This window comes from Anopheles gambiae, chromosome 2 (assembly GCF_943734735.2).
Source record: "Anopheles gambiae chromosome 2, idAnoGambNW_F1_1, whole genome shotgun sequence".
Classification (NCBI taxonomy): Eukaryota; Metazoa; Arthropoda; class Insecta; order Diptera; family Culicidae; genus Anopheles; species Anopheles gambiae.
The window spans coordinates 103,545,150-103,567,872 of record NC_064601.1 but is presented as its reverse complement, the minus strand read 5'-3'; the positions used below and the strand labels follow the sequence as shown (position 1 = coordinate 103,567,872).

At 47.5% G+C, this 22,723-nt stretch overlaps 6 protein-coding genes across 7 annotated transcripts; 3 read left to right on the top strand and 3 right to left on the bottom strand.

Annotated features, from left to right (window-relative positions):
* The first annotated feature begins 1,417 nt into the window (after window positions 1–1,417).
* LOC1277202 (presequence protease, mitochondrial) lies at window positions 1,418–4,723 on the top strand. The gene is made up of 2 exons (XM_316646.5): window positions 1,418–1,533; window positions 1,602–4,723. The coding sequence occupies exon 2, from the start codon at window positions 1,615–1,617 to the stop codon at window positions 4,666–4,668; it is 3,054 nt and encodes a 1,017-aa protein (XP_316646.5). The 5' UTR covers window positions 1,418–1,533; window positions 1,602–1,614; the 3' UTR covers window positions 4,669–4,723.
* Window positions 4,724–4,804: 81 nt separating this feature from the next.
* Window positions 4,805–8,200, bottom strand: LOC1277201 (peptidyl-prolyl cis-trans isomerase FKBP8). 2 transcript variants are annotated; one of them, XM_316645.5, is made up of 7 exons: window positions 8,095–8,200; window positions 7,283–7,659; window positions 6,828–7,211; window positions 6,529–6,696; window positions 6,366–6,455; window positions 6,142–6,282; window positions 4,805–6,051 (listed from the first exon to the last, which is right to left on the bottom strand). In XM_316645.5, the coding sequence occupies exons 2-7, from the start codon at window positions 7,637–7,639 to the stop codon at window positions 5,971–5,973; spliced, it is 1,221 nt and encodes a 406-aa protein (XP_316645.4). In that variant the 5' UTR covers window positions 7,640–7,659; window positions 8,095–8,200; the 3' UTR covers window positions 4,805–5,970. The 2 variants fall into 2 exon arrangements, with proteins under 2 accessions (XP_316645.4, XP_061502115.1); XM_061646131.1 differs by having other exon boundaries at window positions 7,951–8,117.
* Window positions 8,201–8,433: 233 nt separating this feature from the next.
* On the top strand, window positions 8,434–9,794 carry LOC1277199 (transcription factor BTF3 homolog 4). Its single transcript, XM_316643.5, has 2 exons — window positions 8,434–8,550; window positions 8,635–9,794. The coding sequence occupies exon 2, from the start codon at window positions 8,673–8,675 to the stop codon at window positions 9,159–9,161; it is 489 nt and encodes a 162-aa protein (XP_316643.3). The 5' UTR covers window positions 8,434–8,550; window positions 8,635–8,672; the 3' UTR covers window positions 9,162–9,794.
* Window positions 9,795–10,884: 1,090 nt separating this feature from the next.
* Window positions 10,885–16,031, bottom strand: LOC1277198 (E3 ubiquitin-protein ligase trul-1). Its single transcript, XM_061640531.1, has 8 exons — window positions 15,765–16,031; window positions 14,460–15,696; window positions 13,150–13,201; window positions 12,810–12,895; window positions 12,441–12,545; window positions 12,042–12,354; window positions 11,834–11,973; window positions 10,885–11,747 (listed from the first exon to the last, which is right to left on the bottom strand). Exons 1-8 carry the CDS (start codon window positions 15,875–15,877, stop codon window positions 11,685–11,687), a joined length of 2,109 nt encoding a protein of 702 aa, XP_061496515.1. The 5' UTR covers window positions 15,878–16,031; the 3' UTR covers window positions 10,885–11,684.
* Window positions 13,617–14,385, top strand: LOC1277197 (large ribosomal subunit protein eL29). The gene is made up of 4 exons (XM_316641.4): window positions 13,617–13,740; window positions 13,807–13,866; window positions 13,980–14,044; window positions 14,136–14,385. The coding sequence occupies exons 2-4, from the start codon at window positions 13,830–13,832 to the stop codon at window positions 14,262–14,264; spliced, it is 231 nt and encodes a 76-aa protein (XP_316641.3). The 5' UTR covers window positions 13,617–13,740; window positions 13,807–13,829; the 3' UTR covers window positions 14,265–14,385.
* A 1,133-nt stretch (window positions 16,032–17,164) lies between the features above and the next one.
* LOC1277195 (glutaminyl-peptide cyclotransferase) lies at window positions 17,165–20,395 on the bottom strand. The gene is made up of 3 exons (XM_061646023.1): window positions 19,694–20,395; window positions 17,703–18,492; window positions 17,165–17,631 (listed from the first exon to the last, which is right to left on the bottom strand). The coding sequence occupies exons 1-3, from the start codon at window positions 19,772–19,774 to the stop codon at window positions 17,444–17,446; spliced, it is 1,059 nt and encodes a 352-aa protein (XP_061502007.1). The 5' UTR covers window positions 19,775–20,395; the 3' UTR covers window positions 17,165–17,443.
* Between the last annotated feature and the right edge of the window lie 2,328 nt (window positions 20,396–22,723).

Below are 22,723 nucleotides of genomic sequence, written 5' to 3'. Positions count from 1 at the left end.
TTGCTCGATCGAGAGTTGCCGGAGAAGAGACTGTGTTGGTTAAGCCGGACGGATATGCGTGTGGCGGTGTTGAAACGTTTAGGGCGAGAGAGCGTGTATGGAGCAAGCCACCGTTTTTATAGCGGCGGTGAAGCATGCTACCACTGTTTGTCCTGCTCTAGCTTTGTGTGCAGTCCCTGCCTAACTAGCCCGTTAAACATTTTGGTCGGTAGTTCTAGCACCGACAAACCGACGTGACACTTCGAACAAAATGAGTTTCAAAAGTTGTCTCCTTATTTCAAATGAAAATACGTTAAACACTAGCGCCATCTCTATAACGATTCGCTTACTACACTGACACAGTGAAGAAACTGCTAAATCCTCTTTTTGTTTTTCTTCGCAAATTCCAATGCGTATTGTTTTATATACTTCTCACATCTTTTGCATTGATTTGGAAACTTATAAAATGATTTTCCTGGGTGTTTTGTCCAATAATTCTCACAAAATCTTGCCTCACACTTCCTTCGCAATTTGTATATAAAAAAGTTGTTTACATCGAAGCAGCAGTGAGCAGAGCTTACTTTGACAGAAGTGTTCGCCTCGCTGGTAAATGACAGTACTTTCGCGTGGGACACTTTTGTAACGCCAGTGTCACGTCGGTTTGTCGGTGGTTCTAGGTGTGCGCACCAGATGGCGCTCTGGTCGCTACAAACTGTTAGTCCGGAGCCGTTGATTCGCCGCTGTGTATGTGATCAGTCCTGGTATATGTAATCAGTCAGTCATTGAAAGCCAAACCCACTAGTGGTTTCAAGCCTTGACCGATAACGGTTGTTGTGCCAAAAGAAGAAGAAGAAGTAGAAGAAGAAACTCCACCTGGAGTTGGAGACTTCGGAGTCGTCCAGAGTCACCCGGAGTCTTTCGGAATCGTCCGGAGTCGTTCGGAGTCGTTCGGAGTAGTTCGGAGTCGTCCGCCGTTGTTCGTAGTCGTCCGGAATCGTTCGAAGTCGCCCAGAGTCGCCCGGAGTCGTTCGCAGTCGTCCAGAATCGTTTGGAGTCGAAGTCATCTGGAGTCGGCCGGAATCGGCCTTCGAAGCAAAGGCCTGTACACGAAGTGCACGCGCAAAGTGAAAGACAAAAAACACAACAAAATGAAATGCCTGATCAAAAGCACATTACACCCGACGGCTCCTGTTGACTGCAAACGACTCCAAACACCTCGGGATGCCTCTGGACGACTCCGGACGACTCCGACGACTCCGACGACTACGGCCGACTCTGGATGACTCGGACTCCCAAAGACTCCGAACAACTCGGGATGCCTCCAGACGAATCCGGATAATGACCTACCTTCCAGAATCGATTCCGAAATTATCGGAGTCGGATCGGAGTCGACTCTGATTTTTTGGCAACTTTACCCATCACTACTCCGGCTACATCGTGGCCCAAAACATTTGACATTTGCGTCCGCAAAATCAGCTGTCAAATCGTCGCAACACTCCAGTCTTGTTATGAAATTGCTCCGTGCTTGGTCGTAGTTGTTGTGCGAAAGAAAATGTAAGTAATCTTGCAATTAGTCTTAAAAGCTTCCAAAAAATAACTCTTTCCTTTAAACTTCGATCCAGCACCACCTACACCATGCTGCGACAGGCATCGTCGTTGAGGCGGCCATTCGTCGTCAGCCGCCGCTGGCATTCGTCGACACCGGCACCGAAAGTAAATCCGGTCGTGCTCGCGAACATCAAAGCATCCGACCGGTACCGTCCGGGCAGCCGGTACCACGGGTTCGTCTGCACCCAGGCCCAGTACATCGCGGACTTCAACATGACGGCGTACATGTTTCAGCACGAAAAGACGGGCCTGCAGTACCTGCACGTGGACCGGCAGGACACGAACAACGTGTTTTCGATCAACTTCCGCACCACGCCGTTCGATTCGACCGGGCTGCCCCACATCCTCGAGCACAATGTGCTGTGCGGGTCGCAGAAGTTTCCCGTGCGCGATCCGTTCTTCAAGATGCTGAACCGCAGCTTGGCCACCTTCATGAACGCGATGACCGGGCCCGACTACACGCTGTACCCGTTCAGCTCGACGAACGAGATCGACTACCGGAATCTGCAGGCGATCTACATGGATGCGGCGTTCCGGCCGAACCTGAAGTATCTCGACTTCCTGCAGGAAGGCTGGCGGTTGGAGCACGCGGAGCTGCAAAACCCCAAGTCCGAGTACGTGTTCAAGGGCGTCGTGTACAACGAGATGAAGGGTGCATTTTCGGAAAATTCGGCCGTGTTTGGGCAGAAGTTCTTCAACAAGCTGCTGCCGGACCATACGTACGGGTACGTGTCGGGGGGCGATCCGCTGGACATACCGTCGCTGAAGCATCAGGATCTGGTGGACTTCCACCGCAAGTACTACCATCCGAGCAATGCGCGCATTTTCAGCTACGGTTGCTTCGATCTGGACAAAACGATGGCGTTCGTGGACGGGCAGTATCTGCAGGATTTCGAGCGCATCGACACGCGCTACAGCGTGATACCGCCGCAGAAGCGGTGGACGAGCGCGAAGAAGGACCACGTGCGCTGCCGGTACGACAACATGGGCGCACCGCTCGAGAAGCAGAACCAGATCGCGATCGGGTACCTGATGACGGACATTACCGACGTGTACGAAACGTTCCTGATGCACATACTGACCGAGCTCCTGGTGAAGGGGCCCAACTCGTTCTTCTACAGGAACCTGATCGAGCCGAACATTTCCGGCGGCTACAACCAGCTGACCGGGTTCGATTCGCACATCCGCGATACGATGTTTGTGGTCGGGCTGCAGGATCTGGCCGTGGAGGACTTTGACCGGGTGGCGCAAATCTTCGACCGCACGGTGGAGGAAGTCATCGCGAAGGGGTTCGAGCCGGCCCACATCGAAAGCGTGCTGCACAGCATCGAGCTGACGATGAAGCACCAGACCAGCCGGTTCGGGCTGGGTCTGCTGTTCAACCTGACGCCGCTGTGGAACCACGACGGTGATTTGATACGCGCCATGAACGTAAGCGAATCCGTGGCCAAGCTGAGGGAAAACATGGCCAACAATCCGAAATACCTGCAGAACAAGGTGGAGTACTACTTCCGCAACAACAAGCATCGACTGACGATGACGATGTCGCCGGACGAAAACTACGAGAAGCAGTTTTTGGAAGCGGAACGCAAGAACCTGGAAGCGAAAGTAACGCAGTTGAACGAATCGGACCGGGAACGTATCTACCGGGAAGGGATCGAACTGTCCGAATCGCAGAAGGCGCATCCCAACACGGACGTTCTGCCCTGTCTGAAGCTGAACGAGATCGAGAAAAAGCTACCGGAAACCAACGTCGAGCAGCGGCTGGTAACGAACGTTCCGACGCAACTGTGCCGCGTAGACACGAACGGCGTCGTGTACTTCCGGGCCATCCTGGACGTCAATGGGTTAAGTACGGAGCAAAAGCTGCTTCTGCCACTGTTCAACACGATCGTGACACAGTTCGGAACCAAGGGCATTGATTACCGGGCGTTTGATCAGCTGATCAGCTCCAAAACGTCGGGAATTGGCTTCTCCACGCATCTGGTGGAGAACGTGCACAACATGCAGCAGTACGAGTTCGGGCTGTACCTCGGCACGTACGCGCTGGACAAGAACGTGCCGGACATGTTCGACATCTTTAGGCGCATTTTCAACGAGCTCGAGCTGAACGACGTTAAGCGGTTTGAGATGCTGCTGGAAAACTACCTGTCCGAGATGTCGGTCGGTATCGCCCAGTCCGGGCACATGTACGCGATGCAGAATGCGAACGGTTTGGTAACGGAGGCGGGCCGGCTAAGGGAGCGACTGATGGGCATCGAGCATCTCGCCTTCATGAAGGATCTGGCCCAGCGCCATTCGGCAGAGGAAATTCTGGACAAATGCCGCTCGATTGCGAAGCTGTTCGAGGAGTCGGGAATGCGCTGCGCACTTAACTTTACGCCCACCTCGGAGCAGCAAACGGTGCAGCACTACGGCAAGTTCATCGACAGCATTCCCGTGCGCAGTACGCAGGCGAGGGTTTGGAACGTTTCGGAGCCGCTGGCGACGACGCCGGCGGGTGCCTGCCGCCACACGGTCATGAACATTCCCGTCAACTACTGCGCCAAGTCGATCGTGGCCGTCCCGTACACCCATCGCCACTATGCGCCGCTGAAGGTGCTCGCGAAGTACCTGTCAGCCAAGTATCTGCTGCCGGTGGTGCGCGAACAGAACGGCGCGTACGGTGCGGGTGCGAAGATCACGTCGGACGGGCTGTTCAACTTCTACAGCTACCGCGATCCGAACTCGCGCACCACGCTGGACGTGTTCGATGAGGCGTACGGGTGGAACGTGCGCACCGTGCCTCAGATGGACGAGCAGACGCTGTTCGAGGCGAAGCTGGGCGTGCTGCAGCAGCTGGACGTGCCGATTGCGCCGCTCGACCGGGGCATGGATCTGTTCCGGCAGGGCATTTCGGACGAGCTGTTCGGGCAGCACCGTGCGGCCGTGCTGGACGTCGGCAAGGACCTGCTGCTGGAGGTCAACGAGCACTATCTGAAGCCGGGCGCGGTGAAGGTGGTTGGGAAGTCGGTGCTCGGACCGGAAAACAAGCAGCTCTCGAAGGACGGTGAAAACTGGACGACTTTTGCGTTGCAATAAGGAGGAAGTGCTGCTGTGGTCTAATAAAAATGATGTTCTACTTAGTTGTTTGAAATTACCGCTTGTGTGTGTGTTGTCCATCATTTCAATTCCTGTGCACATTCATCGCGCAAAAGGAGAGACACGTATAACACCCTTTTCTTTATGTATACATTGGATTGCATAATTTACTGATAGAAAACAAAAAAAAAACACTAACAAAAATTGCTCACGAAAAAAACCATTCTTACGCATGTTTAAACCCTACGTTCTCATGTTAAGGGAGAGTATAATGATACCGGAAAATCGATTGCTAATTTTATAGAACGTACAAAAAAAGAGACCCCCTTCCCTCCACCGTTCCGCCGTTGTTCCGTAAATGCAGGATGCCCACGTTGGAATGATGTTGTCCTACGTCCTATCTCTCTCTCTCTGTTTCGAATCGCTTTCCCGCGCGAAAGCCACGTGTCTTTTGGGGAAGAGTTTAAATGGAAGAAACAACATCGTTTCGCCTTTTTTGTCCGTATTTCTTGCTGCGCGGAACTCTAGGCACGCGGCCCTATTTGTTTAAAACCATTGAAGATGACCGGGATGAACGGCACGAAAGCGACCGTATTATTGCACACTATCTGTACTAGCGCACTGCTGCAAGTGTAACCCAAATAATGGTCTACAAGCATTATGGCTTTACTCGGTCGTACCAGAGGATTATGCTTAATAAACAAACGGAAACATTCCCGTCCTTCCCCTAGCCGGTAAGTGTCCCTGTTGTGTCTCGAGGATAAGTTGTATCCTTTTTCCAGGTAGCCAAAAGCATATACCCAGCATAGTACGGGTATTGGTGCACCAGGCAGGATTAAAGGATGATTTTAAAACTCGAACCGCTGCTGCTAGTGTGCCCCTTCGGTAAGCAAGCCATACCCACACCAGAATCGAATGAAAAGGTTCACAGTTTGCAATTGCAATGTGTACTTGCACCCTTTTTTATGCACCACCTCTTTCCCGTTCCATTAGAACTGCAGTAAATATCTCTTTTCCTCCTCCTCCACCTCTATTACGCTTCGTTGCCAGTACAAAAAGATGCACCATACATTGTGTGTGTGTTGGTTTGTTTGTGTGGGTGTGTGATTTTTCTCTTCCCCGGTTCAGCTAATCTACCTAGCTCGCTAGTTGTCCATTCGATCGATAAACGCAGATCCGCAGTATCGGCAGTTCCGCACACTATTCGATAAGTTTAATGCATCGGTGTAGTTTTGTGGATAAAATTGCGCAGGCGCTTTTCAGCAGAGAAGCGACGCACGTGGTCGAGAGGCGCGCTTCGCTTTACGGATTATTATACCGGTACATTGCAACACCGACCACGCCGATCAGGATCGTACCCACGAGGTAGCCCCACATCATGATCTGAGGAAGAGTAAAAGCAACCGAACGTTAAGATGGCGCCCCTTTTCTAGAATTCTCTCTTTGAACTCGGTTTAACCTTTACAGCTTTACCTTGGACGATTCAGTGGTTTGGGCGGCTGGCGGAGCCTTTGTCTTTTGTTCGAGCTTCTGCGCCTGGCCCAGCATCTTCTGGTACAGGTCGCGCTCGTTGCGAGCCTCACGCTTTGATTTCAGGATCAGTTTGGATAATTCCTATCAATTTATTAGGAGAGAAAAGATAAAATTACCCTCATCAAGCAGGAGTCATGTGGGCAACTTTCGCTCGTTTCACTTACGGATTGTATTAGCTTATCGTCAACATCGATCGTTGCCGCTTTCTGCAGAAGCGTAATAGCACCAGCAGTGTCGCCCTTTGCGTCTAAAATCTATATTGCGAAAGAGAAAGATCAAATGAAATGAAAATTGTTGTTTAACTATTGCCTAGAGCACTACACATACCTTGCCCTTGCGGTACAGGGCCTTGGCGTTGTTCGGTTGACACTTAAGCACATGGTCCACCGACTTCAGGGCCGCTTCGTGGGCCGATATTTTAAGCTGAGCCAGCGCGAGGTTATTGTACACTTTCATACGATCTTCCAGCAAATCCTGCAGCTCCGCGGTGGACAACTGATAAGGAAAACCCGGGTAGAGAAATTAGTTGCGCCCCCTTCCAGTACGTGCGGGCATTTAGCGATAAGCGGAAAACAAGAGCGCACTATGCACTTTTTGTTTCTGCTTTCCCTTCGCCCTTGCCTTACCTCAACCGAGCCTGCCGAGCCGGATTCCATCATGCCACCGGCGCTGACCGTATCGTCCAGATACTCGAGCGCCCGGCGATAGCTCTGTATGGCCAAGTTATACTCCTGGCGCTTCATCCAGAAGTTGCCGCGCAATCGCTTCCTGTTACCGATTTCCTTGCGCGACGCGTACGTTCGCGCCTCGATGTCGCTTTCCTCCCGCATCGACACCAGCTCGACCGTGTAGGTGATGGTCGCGTTCGGTGGCACGGTCCGTATCACCGGATCCTGCTCGGTCGGATCCTTCACCCCCAGCTCGCCGTATGCGAAGCGCGGATTTACGATCACTTCCGCCACCTCGCCCTCGTTCATGAGCTTAAGCGCCATATCTAATCCTTGCACCACCTGCCCAGTGGGGACGATTGTGGGTGGGAATTAATGGCAATGCGATAAATGGTAATATTGTTCGTACTTACCTCCACATCGTCAATTTGCACCACAGCATTGCTTTGCTCCTCGACCACCGTACCATCCTCGAGCCGCCCAGTGTAGCTGACGGTTACCAGATCTTTGCTTTCGGGCCGCAGCTCCGATCGGCCCTTTTTCAGCACCTTCTTCAGCAGCGTCCCATTGCCCAGGATGTCCATACATTCGGATTCGCTTTCCTCCGTTGCTTTTGCTTCACTCTCGGGTTTGTCGGTTTGGTCGGATGTAGACGGCTGTTCGTTTGCTTCTGCGGGAGCTGGCACCGATGAGGCTAGCTCGGCACGCTCCTGCTCGTTTAGATTCGACAAATCTTCGAAGGAGCTGCTACTTGATTTTTCCGCATCCATGATGACTCACGCGAAGTTAGCTGCAAACGAGCGGGAACACAGAACGATACAGAGCGGGTAAAGCGAGAGGATGATGCAGCAGTAGTGTTTAGAAAGCGATCGCACAAAGCCCTCGTTATCACGCAATCAGCCCCGACCCGTGGTACGCTCGAGTGGTAGATAGCAGGCTTTCGTGCCCCCTCCAGACCGAACCCTCCCGAAGACCCGCGTTATTACAACACCAGCCACAAAACAGGCTTTCGCTGTGGCCTCCGTCGAACTTTCTGCGCAATGACGTCGTCAAAAATGGCACTAGAATCTGGATTTGCTACCTGAAGGCGGATGGGCAGCAACGAATATTCTGGAAGGCGCAGTGGAATCGCCAAGACACTTCTTTGCGGGGGGCACACTTATCCGCGCGAAACGGTGGAAACACGCACCGAATGTAAATAAAATTCACACAGAAAACGACTTACCTGCAACGAAACGAAAGTTTTCCTACCCGCAGCGACACAAGAAAAACAAATGCTAATGGTGCAGGTTTGACAGATTCGATGAAATGGCAAATAATACACGATGAAACGGAAACTCGATCAAGATTCAAATGGTGCTGCCCAGTGACAGTTGTAGGGTCGTTCCCGTTGGTTTTTTATTGTCTCGAAAGTGGTTTTAATAACCAGCCGATGAACAACTTAGATTATATTTTATTCCTTAATATATTTATGAGTTTTGTGGAACTAAAACCAGGAATTAAATGAAATTTATAGGAAAGAAAGGAAACAGAAAATAAGAAAAGTTCTAACGTCTGCGGGAAGCAGCACCGACTGTCACTGGCAAACGTCTGACTGTCAAAGGTAACGTCTGACGGTGTCAAATTTTTCATTTGTCTACTGTGGGGATTCTTTCTACGGCGATTGCCTCAATTTTCACATGTGCGTTTCTGTAGCTCCGGCACCAAAGTGTAAATTTCATTGGTTAATTGTTGTTTCGCCCCCCTTTTTCCGACCCGATTGCAGTGTAAAAGCGACGCGCCAGCAAGTGTGACCGAAGCAGGATGAATCCGGAAAAGCTGAAGAAAATGCAGAGCGAGGTGCGCATCGGCGGCAAGGGCATGCCCCGCCGCAAGAAGAAGATCGTCCACACGAGCTCGGCCGTCGACGACAAGAAGCTGCAGCTGTCGCTGAAGAAGCTCGGAGTCAACACGATCCCCGGCATCGAGGAGGTGAACATGATCAAAAACGACGGCTCGGTGATCCACTTCAACAACCCAAAGACACAGGCTTCGCTGGGCACCAACACGTTCGCCATCACCGGCCACAGCGAAACGAAAATGATCACGGAAATGCTGCCCAACATCATCTCCCAGCTCGGGCCGGAGGGTCTGAACCAGCTGAAGAAGCTGGCGACGGCGGCCGCCGCCGAAGAGGATGACGACGTGCCGGAGCTCACCGAGAACTTTGAGGAGGTGTCGAAGAAGGAGGCGGAGACGAAAGAGGCGGCCGCTGCCAGCTCGAAGGCGCCAGAGGTTCCCGCATCTTCCTAAGTACACAAACTAAAACACACACGCACTCACACACACACACAAACACACTAAAAAGGCTCTGCTCTTACAAGTAATACAACAACCCCCATGCTAGAGTTTAACCCCCGTTTTGTTTCTTTTCGCGGGTGTGCGGTGCCACCGGAAACAAGCACCCAAACCTATTGGAAATGGCAAGCCGAACGACGTACGTGCGGTAAACAAAACGCATTACACACCTTTCGCTCAATAGCGCGAGCATCAAACTCTGCTACCCTTCGCCCCTCCCGCGCCCACACTCATCACAATTTTACGGTGCAATTCGGCTTGCCGCAGTTCCGCCGGAACCATCTTCGCAGGGGTGTGCGTGTGTGTGTCTCTGTGTGGGCATTCTCTTAGCTAGCACCCCCCCCCCCCCTAGCCCCGACATGCATTACGCCAGCTTATATTTTTTGGATAGTGTCTCTTCTACAAACCCATGGTGGTGTATGGAATTGCTTTCTTTTGTTGAACAACCAAGTTGTGCGGACCAGTTTCCGCGGCCGAGAAAAATGTATGTTCGAAAGTATGGTGACATTTTAAGAATTAAAAACTAATTGAACCATCTCCTCCGTCCGTCATGTGACGCACGCGTGCTTTGAGGTAGGTTTACTGTAACGGCATTGAGAATTTCATTTCCTTTCCACAATGTGTGTATAATGAGAAACGGATTTCGTTGGACCTTGAACTTCTAGTGAACCTTGTTTGCGAAGGCAAAGCAAACCAGCAACCCACAGCGCATCATCCAATTAGCAAACAAGTGAAACTTTTTATTTGAACAGGTACGGAACGCTTGTTATTTACACAGATATCAAATGCTTTGTTGCGCACGGCTACAAATGCGAGAAATGATGGACTTTTTGGATTCTGTTTCATTGCACAAAGGTGCAGCAAAGTATGAAACAAATGGGCGGAATCCAAATTGCGCGGAAAAGTTAGGTTATGTGATGAGCCAGATGAAGCGCACTTTGGTAACAATTGAGACGCCTCTGCGTATGTGCATCTGAAACATTACCGAACAAATGCATATAATAAACGTAAAACAAATAGAAATAAAGAGCTGAATGGCGGAAAATGCAATAAATCGTTCCATTGCAGGCTCCCCGCATTGTGCTTCGGAACAGCGCACCATCTGTCAACTTGCAAATGGAGGTTATGTACACCCGGCAATCAATAATGCTAAAAATAGTTCAGCAGCGTTCTTTTCCCATTACCGCTTCGTCGCTGGCCAAAAGAAAGTGGGCTGCAGTTCTATCGGGCAGTCGGAAATGCGGTTAACCACAAGCGACGTAAAAGGCGCAAATCTCTCCCTGATAAGAAACCATAAACATTATACGGGGCACGCTAGCGCCTGATTGTTTTGATTGCTACGGATATACGCACAGCGATGGCGCATGGGAGAACCACATGTGGCTGTGTTTGTGCGTGCGTAGCATTACTTCCGCATTGGGAAGCTACTGCGCGCGCTTGTTTTGGCTGGAAAATTAAGGACCACATGGTCAGGGGCCAATATCGATCCTGCCGATCCGTAGGAAGTACATTGAGGATGCACTCAATTATATATAATTTCATGATTTAAGGATTTTAAGGATGTATTATAATTATGAAAATCTGTTCTCTCATCGTCCTGCATGTTCCCCTCATGCCCCTGGAAAGTAACGATAAAAGGTCATCAACCAGCAATTAGAAAAGGATGCAACAATCGAACTGTTGTCCGCTCGCAATCTCCACCGTTTTATTTACAGTCAAATTGGTCGTCTCTCGATTTCTGCATTGCTCTCGAAGATTTATTGTGGTATATATGTCCTAAGAATGTGTGTGTGTGGGGGGGAACCCTTTTTATACGCTTCTCTAGAACGAACCTACTACAGAGTAATTGCCAAACGTGAAGGTAAGAGTTTTTGTTGTTGTTTAAATCCTGGTAGCTGGTGACTGTTATCAGTTATGTTGGTATGCACACTTCCTGCTTCCTCTTTATTATGCTTTTATGCGTGCACACGCACACTCCCATTCTCTATCCTACACACCTCCCTCGTGTTCGGGGCTCTGACTCCGACTTTCTAAGACTGTCATGCTAGTAGTAGTATCGAGTAGTAGTAGTAGTTATCAAAAACGAGTTGAAATGTAACAAAACTGTGTATCGATTAACATTGAGGATACGTACCCACACAAACACCTACCCACGCACACACACGCACTCACACAGAGCTAAAGTAAATAGTCCTTCTATACATCCTACATTATCCTTTATAATATTGAATATGTGTGCGCGCGCGTGTATGTGTGTGTGTGTGCATTTTAAATTTCTCCTATCCTGTAATGCCAGGCCAGCACCACACCACGGTCTGCTCGAGACGGTGATCAACTTCTTGCAAGACACTGCTCCCCCTCCCGCTGGTTCTGGCTAAGCGGCGATGATGATGGCGATGGTTGTTTGATTCTGACGATGACGACATGGACGACATTGATGCTGTTGGTTCCAACCGACATGTGCACCAGCATGGACCGTTACATAAAATCATCGTAATCGTCGTAATCATCATACTTGGTTTCATACTCGTTCAAAGTAGTCTTAGAAAAGGAGGTGAAAGAACAAACAGTTGAATTTAGCATATTGGTCCCAGCGTTTCCGTGCTCTACTATACTTTTATACTCACATTTTCACCCTCGACACGCAGCTTCGCTTTCACCTTGATGCCTTTGGTCTTCTTTGGCTTGTCACCTTTCTCGACCTTCTGCTTTTCCAAGTACAAGTTGTCTAGGGTGGTTTTAGCTTTCCGAATGTTATTGGACGACACTGCGGGTGAGAAAGCATACGGGTAAGATTGTTACCACGCTAGAGATGCCACCACGGGCAATACTTACGGCTGGCAAACAGTTTCAGCAAAAGCTCTTCCAAAAAGCCTTGATATTCCGTACTCGCTCGGTAGTTGGCCAGCTTTTTGCTTATCGCTTCGGCCAGTTCGGTAAACTCCTCCTTCGTGGTCGGATGCATTCCATCGATACCGTTGCCCGTGGACATTGGCGTGATGCCTAGCGTTTCCATGGCCGTTTTCAGGTCATTTTCTTCCTGCAGCTTCTGCAGCCTTCGCTTTTCGGCCAGTTGCTGTTCCGGCGTCATGTTCGCAAACTCTTCCTCCTCCCGCTGGAGTCGTTCCAGGTCCTCTTTTTTGAGTTTCTAAAAGCAAAACAAAGCAACACACGCACACACAACATAACCGGTTAGAGGAATTTGAATGGAGCGGGAGTTGCGTTTTCTGGAACCTTCTGTTGGGCAGCTTTCTTAGGTTTGGCATTTTTCGTAGGTGTATCTTCCTGTTTGGGTGCATCCTTTTTCTCCTCCTCCTCGTCGTCATCCTCCCAGTTGTCCTGTAAGACAAATTGCACAGAAAAAAAGTAACCTTTAGTAAAATCTGCAGGCGGGCAGATTTCCCGCAATGCATTCGTCGCTGCTGACGTGCGCTGTTGTGCAGTTTTTGCTACGGGTGGGGGTAATCACGTCGTTGACTCCAACCACACACACACAGACTCTGCAACTGGAACACATTCCCAAACCACCACTTTCTACCCTCCAAACCAGCAGTGCTTGTGTACACACGCAGGCACGTTCCCTCCCGCCCGATCGGCACATACCTTTACATCGTCCTCGTCCTCGCCAGCCCACTTGTTCACGTCGGCCTTGGCAAACAGCTGCTCGCCCTTCTGTTCGGCCAGTGCTTCTGCAAAGATGCATCGTAAACCGTGTTACGTTAGCGAGAGCTAAATTATTTATAGTCCTTCCACCCACAGTGCACAGCGCATTGTGTCTGGTGTGCACTGTGTGGACGTGTGGTGCCCCATTTTCAAACACTGCTTCCGTCCCACGGGTCGGAATGTCCTGGTGTATTATCACACCGTGTCACCGTGGCACTAGCGAATGCACCGGAATCCATGGAAGATGTGGTTCACTTGGGTTGCACCGATCACCACTTACCCCAATCGTCCTCCATCGTGCAAAAGCGCTTAGAAAGTCGTCTTTTGGCAACGTTTCACCTTCCGCCAGTGGATTGTTGTATCTTTTCCTTTCGAGAAAACCCTTCTCCAAGCTGAGCAAACGTCGTGGATAATTTTTGCCTTTCTTTTTTCGACGTTTCGTGTATTTTTTTTCTTGTCTTGTCGTCTTGACAGTTCTCGAAGGAGACAGAACACATGAGTCTGCAATGATGTTGCGATGATCGCGTGGTGTACAAACGTTTACTTGGTTGAATGATATTTTAAAATAGAAAGAACCAAACGCTTGTATTCATAGCAAAACCAGCAACAATTTATTATTGTTTATCGTTTAAGAACTCAATTTGCAGATTTTTCTTACTTAGAGCAAATTAAAAAATGATTAAAAATTGTCATCCAAGCGAGCAAAGATGAGCGTAACCTCTTTTTATACCAGTTTTTGACGCGCCGATTGACAGTTCTGCTTCCGTGAGCAGAAATCCCAAATGTCAAAGCAATTCTGTTCTCTTTCCGGTTGCCAACTTTCGCTTGGAAGGTTGTTTTTGGTATCATCAAAAAGAATTTTCTGATTCAGGTGTGTTTCTCAATGCTTTTAATGCTTCGGCGAATTGTTCACTAATAGTTCGTTGTTTCTTTATAGCTGTAAGCGAAAAGTCAGCCAAGATGGCCAAGTCCAAGAATCACACCAATCACAATCAGAGTGAGTGCAATGCTGCCGGATGTTCGGTGCCCTTGTCGGCAGTGGTCCAAATAGAGGTGCCACTTACCTTTCTGTAATACTAATTTCCTGTTGCTGTTTCTGTTCCATTGCAGACCAAAAGGCTCACAAGAACGGTATCAAGAAGCCCAAGCGCAAGCGTAATGAGTCCAAGCGCGGTGTAAGTAGCCTCCTTGCCCCGGAAGATCTAGCGAAATGATTCGCCTCGGTGTCTAATTGGCATTGTTTATTTCCTTCCATCCACATAACAGATGTGCCAGAAGTTCCTGCGCAACCTGCGGTACTCGAAGAAGGGTAACGTTTCGCACGAGGAGTCGCTGAAGCGCGCTGAGGAGCGTAAGGCAAAGTACGCCGGACAGCCCGCCCCGGTGAAGCTGTAAACACCTTCCCCCCTACAGTACGGTGCCGTGCATTCCGTACATATATTCCATAACCGTGCTCGCGACATGTGAACCGTGCGATTGTGGGTGAATAAAAAAGCTACGTTAAAAGTATAACAAATAGTTTATTCCAAATGACTCGCAGCAAAACCCGCCCGGCGATAGAGGCTGGTAGAGTATCAGCTACTCCTCTCACTCTATGATATCATCTACATCTAGATCGAATATTGCGTTTAAATCACCCGTCTTGACGCTGCTGCTCACCGTAGAAGGATGTCTGGTAAGCTTGCCCGACTTCAGCCGGGCAGTAACGGTGGCGGAAGTCAACTTGTAGCGTGGTCCTGCCAGCGGTTCTGTGCTTTCAGCCTCTTCCTGCTCCTTCCTTTCGCTGTGGTTTTCGTTTTGTACGGGCCGGGAGACGGTGGGCTTCGTGGTAAACCCGGACACCGTTGCCGTTAGCCTGGGATTGGAAAAGATGGAATATTTGGAGGACAGACTTACGCCCGGCTTTGGCTTTGGCTCCGCAGCGATACTGGCCGCGGACTGGGGGTTAGCACTTAAGCCTCCGCGCATGAGTGGCGCCAGCCCGATGCTGCTCGTCTTTACGCGCAGGTACGGTGAGTTAGAGTTGACTATTTTTCGCACCTTCTCCGACAAGGGCGTGCTGCTGTTGAGATCCTGCATCGGACGCTTCCGGCCGACGGTTGGCCGCTGATCGGGCGTGTTCGGTACGCAACCGTCCGGAGAACCGATGCTCTCCTCGGTCGACGTGTTGGTGGACGCTTCCTTTGCCTTCTGCTTCAGCAGTTGCTCCAGCCGGTAGATTTCACTGTCGCACGTGGACAGGTTGTCTTCGAGCGTTTTTCGCTTTCTCCGCTCCTCGACAAGCTCGTTCTGCAGACGCTTCAGCCGGTCGGATTGCTCCTTCCGCTTGATCTCTTGCGCCTGTAGCTCACGTTTCAGTGCGGTGGCCAGTGCGATCACCGCCTGGCGGCTCATATCGCTGGTCAGCATCTGTTCCACCTCTTGTGCGGTCGCTTCTATCGCTTGCTTTACCACCGCGTACGATTGTAGCTTCGTTTTCACGCTCTCCAGCTCTTCCTGCACCTTGCCCAACATTTTCCGATCGCCCCTCAACATATCCGTCTCGTGCTTGAGCGCAAACAGGGCCGTGTTCTTGGTGCGCAACTCCTCCTCCAGGCCCAGCAATGTTTTCCTCATCTTTTTCTGCTCCCCCTTATGTTCCGTCACTTTTTCCTCAAACGTTTTCAGCTGTTTTTGCTGCTCGCGCACCTTCAGCGTAAGATTGTCCAACTTTTCCAACAGTGCAGCATTGTCCTCGGTGGTGTCGAGGCTCGTCGTCACGTTGAAGTACACTTTGACCAGCCTTGCTTCGGTGCAACGATTGCGGCATTGGGGGCAGGTTTTGGAGCTACAAGTAATTGTTTGGATTTAGAAAACACCGGTCTGAGGCAGAGCAGCTTGTGATTTGTGTCTTACCGTTCCAGCCATTGCAGCAGGCACAGGTGGTGAAACATGTGGCCACATGGTGTTATGTCTACTTCGGCCGAAGGTACAAATAAATCCGAACAAATAGGACAAGCTAAATGCATACTAATGGTATTATTTCACAGTAAAAATAAGTAAACAAGATAAACTTAAAAAACGCGCGCGCGCGCGTCCGTCACACAGCAAAACAGTCTTGCTTCTAGATGTTCTTCTTCGCTTTGTTTTTCAGCTCAGCTGATGTGAGATGCAACACAATAGCCTTCTACAATCGAATACAGGAACCAGCGGCTGTTGGTTTGTAATGATAATCATTCTGTATGTGATGACAAGCATTTTAATTTAATTTATTTGCCTTGTATAGTATAATTTAATAGAAAATATCATAATTATTTGTGAAAATTGAATGTTTTGGAAAACTGCTGTTTTGATTTTGAAATGTTGAAATGTCAGTGTGTATTTACAGGAGAGAATTGAATACTTCAAAGTAAAGCAACGCACACACACACTTTCAACTGCTTTCAGAGTGGTGCCGATTTTGGAAATGTAGTAAATTCGAGAGCTTTGCACAACTCCATTTTAATCAAGTGTTTGTAGAATCCGTTCAGTATGATAAGGTGATTCAAGCTTGTTTGCAAATGGGTGATAAAGACACTTTTTTTCAGGTACACATTCTTTACATCCAGCGAACATTCGATAGCCCGCGATAAATGAGGTATGTTTTTGGTAGAGCAACAAAAGCTAGGCTAAAAAAGGTAAATTTTGTTTATATTAAGTTAAGTAATTTATGTGCAGTGGTGGGTGATGTTCAATATTGAAATGGATTGAAGATCAACAAGCGTTTTTATGTACATATCATCGAATCGCTGACTTGTCCTAGTAACACATTGTTTTCCCATCATCCTCATCAAGCCCTGGGTACAACCTATATCCTTCAGGATATGCTCCACAAGATACTGACAACAAGTTGTTCACAACAGGTTGTTTTCACATTATTCAAGATTTCCTGTGATTTTAGGAGTGCTTTGAGTTCCATTCGGGGTAGGAAGGACGTGAGCCAAATCCTTTATCCCAACTTTAATGCCCGATCTATGAACGGTCGAGGGGAACGCCAACAAAAGTGTGATCGCCTATCGGTATGTCAAACCATGCTTAGATCGGATTTTTTTTTTTGCAGGTCTACCAACCAGTCTCTCATTAACCCGTTCCCTGAGATTATGGTCTTCTTAGATTTCTGTGTTTATGACTTAAAATGCTCATATGTTAGTGAAGTTCATTCATCCTTACAAATTTTAGTAGTCCTCCGATAAATGAAGACGGCATGAAGATCTGGGGATAGGGAACGAATAAAGTGTTTTTTTTATTTCGGATTGCTATTGATCAGTAAGATCGTCTGAAAAAGTCGTACACACAATTACTTTATTTAAAATTAAATAACCGTCGAAAGTTAAAAAATAACTGTTTTTCATTCATGAAAGCTATCAAATGGTACGTAAACAAACAAAACAGTGGTGCGACTTCATGCGCAGAATGCACACAATAGAAATCTGTAACTTTTTTTTTAAATTCACATAAGGTGTAACCGTGTTAAGCAATACACGCCAAAAGACACGCTGAGATCAAATTCTTAGTATGTGCATGCGATTGCTGCAATAATTACCACCGCAATCGTTTTACTGCAAGCAAGTCTGCACAGGGCGTCCATATTTGCTATTGCAGAACGTTAAATGCTCCAGCATAAATATCCGCAACACGGCGTTGATGTTCTTGATAGTCGGTCGACTGAGGTTGGCTTCGTTGTCTTCCGGCTTGTGCCAATGTTTCGGGAACGGGACTGGAATCAAATGTAGCACTGGAATATCTGGAAGAGAGGGGCAGTAATTTTGAATGTTTTAAAAAGCTCTGAAGAAGATCTGTAGAGTTTAAACTTACTTCTCTTCAAGAACGGCAAATGATCGTCCTCAATCCGATTGTACAGGGTTTGATCGAGAAACATGGGTCCACTCTTGGGATCCTTCACCAGCAGCTTATTCTCACGCAGGCTGTTTTCGATTTTGCTCAACCGCCGGTGGTAGTTACGTGTGTTGGGGAAGAAGTTGTAGAACTTGGGATCCTCACTGCCGATCAGATCGAGCAGGACGAGCAGCTGTACGCGATCAATCTCGCGCATCGATTTTCCCAGCGCTTTTGACACGTACGGTGCCGTGGTCCACTTGGTCGCCAAATGCTTCGAGCCGTACAGTGAATCCGTAGCGGACCATTTCCGGAACGCTTCCTCACCATCGAAGAACAGCAGCATCAGGCTGAGGTCCGTATTGTTGCGCAACAGCTTCAGCGCGGATTCGGTCGTTTTGGCCAGATTCAGCATCATCGCACAGGGAACGGCCGAATCGACCGCACCGACGAACGCGTGCTCGCGGAAGTATTTGCTATCGTAGTGACAGGCCAGGGCAAGGTATTTGTCGGCCGCCGGATTTAGCTTGGCCACGATGTTGGTAAACTTGAGCATGCCAAAGTGCGGTGCCTTCTGGTTGAACTCGTCCAGCTCGACGGTGAAACCGAGCGTTTTCAGCTCCTTGATGATGCTCCGCTTGACCTCGCTGTGTGTGGCGGTGCCAACGATTCGTGGCTTGAGGATGCTTTTGAGCATGCTGTCGAAGTGCGATTCGTTCGTACGGGTCGACACTATTCGCATCTGCTCGAGCGTAAGCTGGGCCGTGGCCTGTTAAGTAGGGAAAACGAAGAGTTACAACAAAAAAAAAAAACAAAATAATTACAAGAAAATTAGAGATAGGTTCACATTTAGCAAGAGTAAAATGTATTTACTCTTACTACTGTTCGTAGAATGTATTATAGACGGGAAACGTGCATGCATTTAATGGACAACTTGTTGCACCATAACAATATGGTACCGCTCGGTTGAAAGTACATTGAACTCGGCACTTGGTACATTCATGTGCCAAACAATTGGATGCAATGGGGGAGGGGATTTGCATATTTTCGTTTGCATTCTATGCTAATCATTCGCTCAGCAGCAGGAAATTGCATCATGATTCTGCTTTCACTTGTGATAGAAAATTAAAATATTTATTTCTTTAAAACGCTAGAATGATTTATTTTAATCCTTATTTTGAATACATAAACTTTTAAAAGCTGTTAAAATATGAGACAGCAACTTGTTTTACTATTGCTGCAAAAACAAGTCAAAAGGATCGATCCGGTTGCCAGGAGGAAGGACTGTTTTCATCCAATACAGTTAAAAGCATACCCTGCAGCAAAACAAAACCACCCCCAACGGGGAGCCTTAATGATAATGTATGCTCGTGCTGCTACGTGTGTGGGTGGGCTGCTGCACAAAAACGTTTGCGTATGTGCTTATCAGCTCCAGGCAAAAGCTTCACCGGTAGTGTCCTTTTTTCTTGTGCGAATCAAGTGAAAGGGAATAAAATGTATTCTGTAATATGATTAGTTTAAAGTGGGTTTACTACATTTTAAGCTTGAAGTAGATTGTAAATTCTGTACTATTTTATATGTTATTGAAGTATTATCATTATATTTGTTTATTTTAAATATTTTATATAATCATAAGATACGAGATTGCGAGATTTAGCGTCATCGCTTTTCACCGCCATGTTCAAATTTGGCAAGAGACTTGGCCTGGCTTTTCATTTAGGTTTAAACAATGTAAGGCTTTTGCCGTATGTTAATTTAATCTAAACGGCAAAAGCCTCAAAATGTTGAAGTAGAAAAGTCTAATAACAACAAAGCATTTCATTTTTATTGATAGCGGTCACAGTTGATTTCATCCGTTCGCGTTAGCTACCATGTGTTGAAAGTGAAACGGATCTCATGGCACACTGTGAGCAACGGACAGGCTTGGCTGACATCTCCCACCAAACAATCAATCGGCACACGATTCCTACCTGTTGCATTGGCAATACTGTGAAGGTCACTAGAAGGCAGGAAACGAATCGTAGACACCACATTCCGCTGCCGGTGAACATTGTTGCTGCTGTAGAATTTTAATTCTTTAATCGTGTGTGTGTTTTTTTTCCTTCACAAACTGATAACAAGCCGGTTGTCTTAGAAGCTGCGTACGTAATCAAACACAAACAAGCACGCACAAACACGAATCACTCCAAGTCTAAGCTGCTCATGCCGTTGCGCAGTTTTGTGTCAAGTAAGTAGTGAGCTAAACTTGCTAAAATGTATCACAGTTTACAGAATGGAATGGAGCTTTGCAAGCGACAGAAACTGTATATCATTATTACATGACGTAGCCGACGCACACAGGTTACAAAATCACGCACAAAACAACACACCACCCCACCACGATCGAGGTGCTCTACTGTGTGGCACGGAGTGAAAGTTACCCAACAACCGACCGAGCGCGATGACGTGCAAACGGTGAATGGTGAACACTACCAAACAGCACACTCACTGCTGCATGGTTTGGTCTGGCTCTGGGGGAACACCGAAAGACGCCACCCTGTTGTGTTCTCCCCACCATCACTGGCACTGGTGGGACAGTTTTTACGTCTTGCTCCATCGCTGCTGGGGGGTTAACAACGGTACGGACAGAGGGCTTGTCGGTGCGATGCATGCGAGGAATTTCCAGTCGCCTCACTAGACACAGCCTCCTTTGCATGAGTACAGTGGTGGACAAATTTTTCCATCAAGGTGTGGGATTTAAAAATAATAATTGTAAACTGCACAATGAAATTAAGGTTTTTTTCATGCGATTTTAAAATATTTAACAAAACATTTATTTGGTTAGCATCATTATAGATGGTAATTTTGGCTGAATGTAACGTCTAATCCCGCTCTAGAAATTAATAATTTGATGCCGACTGTGCCTGGTTGCCCTGGCAACGCACTGTTGAACCATTAGGCACGTGGGCGCTCAACCATGCATTATCACATTTTAAGGACTACAAACTGATAACGAGAAGCGAGAGCGGCGAGAGCGTGACAAGTAAAAGTTCACTCCATTTGATGGAATGAAAGAGCATTCCAGTGGGCGAAGAACGGTGACGAAAGAAATTTTAGCAGCAAGCAGACGGGCTAAAAGGGAAAGAAGATATCGGAAATCAAGATACCACCGTAGATGGGTGAGCAGTAGGTGGGGTATGCGAATGAGGGAGCAATGTGAGACAGGATATCTGCGTCCTGAAATCGAACAAACAACAGCATCTGTATGGTAGATATGGCTGCGAAAAACTGGAGCAAGGACCGATAGTTTAGACACCGAGGAGCAACAACGACGGAGAGAGTGATGAGCAAGGAGTGAAGGAAAAGCATGAAAGACGGATGTGGAAAACAGTCTTAAAGGACGGCTCAAGGATACAGGAGGGAGCATCATCAGGAGCAGTACCGGATTTGTGGCGGACAGCGTCGGGATGCTGTAGAATGTTTAAAGGAAGATGAGATGTTGTGGTCGTGCTTGTGATGGACGGTAATCGATGTTCGAAGGATGTTCCGTTTGCTCATCCCACTGATCTGGTTTCGGGCGCTGTTGGATACCCTTGCCAATCATCTGCTAGGGATGCTTGCAAATGATGAGCCAGTGTCTATGTCGCATCGGCTGTAGGAAGGGTTCAATTACGGAATTGGTTAAATATTTATGAATGTAAAATGGTTCATAATGAACGTTAGGAAATCATTGGCTGTTAGTGTTAATTATATTTCTATGTTTTTGCTTCCGTTTTGTTTTTCCGCACATAATTTCTGCCAAAGTTTTTTTTTGTGAGAGCCATATGTGGAGTAAAAACGTAAAAACACAATTATCAAATTATGGGTTGCGGTTCTTGATCAATTACGATTGGTTTCTGTGTGTTTCTATGGCGGTATCTTTATCGATATGGTTATTGATAATGGTAATGGCATTGCGGCTACGGTGGTTGATTTTCGCGTCCACTGGAAGTGTTTCGATCACTCGGCCACCCGCCGTCATTCAGTAAATGAAATGTCAACTCCATTCCATTTTAATCATATTGCCTGTCACCACCATAAACATAAAAATTATTGGTATTTCGAAGAGTACACATTTGTCCACAATTCTTGATCTTTCCCCCCCCCCCCCCCCCCCCCCCCTTTCTGTTATTTTGTGTTCAAGCTCAGTTCAGACATGTTACTATACTTTGCATTGTATAGTTAAAAAAAGTCGCTTAAAATGTTTGAGAGTTACATTTGCATAAAACAATTACACAGGCCTCGCTCCAGATGTGCACAGACTGGTACAATATTCGGACATTCGGCATTGCCATACAAAACCAAAAACATCCGAAAACAAAATTCCCTTACTTCAACAAAAACCAACCAACCGGATGTTGCATGGGAACGCATGTGTTGCCGGTTGAAATTAGTAAAACAAAAGACGCGTATGATACTAACTGTACTCTGTACTCTTGCGTCAATGGGTCGGTGCAATTCCCGCCTCACTGGTGACGGCGAGCAATCCGTTATTTTGCAGTGCGACTTGTGTGCAACGAACTGTAAAGAAATTTAAATATGTTGTCCCCTTGCAGTATTTTTTTAAAGTTTTTTTTTTTTCTCTGGAATGCTTGAATTTGCTAGTACTTTTGTTCATGAATGTATAATGCATCTCATAGAACATGCTGAACTTAAAAATGATGTTCGCTTATCAATTTTTTTCGCTCAGTATCAGAGTAATTAGACTTTCAATATGAAAGAGATTCTCTTTCTAATCTGCTTGAGAATAATGTTGCAACTTTACCACGTCATATTCCTTACATCTAATATTTTATATATCTTCTTGGCTTACAAATACTAGAACTCTTTTCGCGGAGACTCATGTACATGTAACTTCGTTAGCTCATTTAGTGCCAAAGGTTGCCAATCTTCTAAAGTCAATCGAGTATCTGATTGATTAAAACTGTTACAAATAAATTATAATTCAATACTATGAACTTTAGTATCGTAAAATTGTTGTT

Coding starts and splice junctions, on each gene's coding strand:
- LOC1277202 (XM_316646.5), top strand. CDS start 1,615: ATGCTGCGACAGGCATCGTCGTTGAGGCGGCCATTCGTCGTCAGCCGC.
- LOC1277201 (XM_316645.5), bottom strand. CDS start 7,639: ATGGATGCGGAAAAATCAAGTAGCAGCTCCTTCGAAGATTTGTCGAAT. Junction 6,456..6,528: donor CCCTGTACCGCAAGGGCAAG/GTATGTGTAGTG, acceptor TTCGCAATATAG/ATTTTAGACGCAAAGGGCGA. Junction 6,283..6,365: donor ACGATAAGCTAATACAATCC/GTAAGTGAAACG, acceptor ATAAATTGATAG/GAATTATCCAAACTGATCCT.
- LOC1277199 (XM_316643.5), top strand. CDS start 8,673: ATGAATCCGGAAAAGCTGAAGAAAATGCAGAGCGAGGTGCGCATCGGC.
- LOC1277197 (XM_316641.4), top strand. CDS start 13,830: ATGGCCAAGTCCAAGAATCACACCAATCACAATCAGA. Junction 13,867..13,979: donor TCACACCAATCACAATCAGA/GTGAGTGCAATG, acceptor GTTCCATTGCAG/ACCAAAAGGCTCACAAGAAC. Junction 14,045..14,135: donor GTAATGAGTCCAAGCGCGGT/GTAAGTAGCCTC, acceptor TCCACATAACAG/ATGTGCCAGAAGTTCCTGCG.
- LOC1277198 (XM_061640531.1), bottom strand. CDS start 15,877: ATGCATTTAGCTTGTCCTATTTGTTCGGATTTATTTGTACCTTCGGCC. Junction 13,202..14,459: donor ATGTAGATGATATCATAGAG/TGAGAGGAGTAG, acceptor GGAAGGTGAAAC/GTTGCCAAAAGACGACTTTC. Junction 11,974..12,041: donor GCTGAAACTGTTTGCCAGCC/GTAAGTATTGCC, acceptor TCTCACCCGCAG/TGTCGTCCAATAACATTCGG.
- LOC1277195 (XM_061646023.1), bottom strand. CDS start 19,774: ATGTTCACCGGCAGCGGAATGTGGTGTCTACGATTCGTTTCCTGCCTT. Junction 18,493..19,693: donor CAGTATTGCCAATGCAACAG/GTAGGAATCGTG, acceptor CCTACTTAACAG/GCCACGGCCCAGCTTACGCT. Junction 17,632..17,702: donor TTTGCCGTTCTTGAAGAGAA/GTAAGTTTAAAC, acceptor CCTCTCTTCCAG/ATATTCCAGTGCTACATTTG.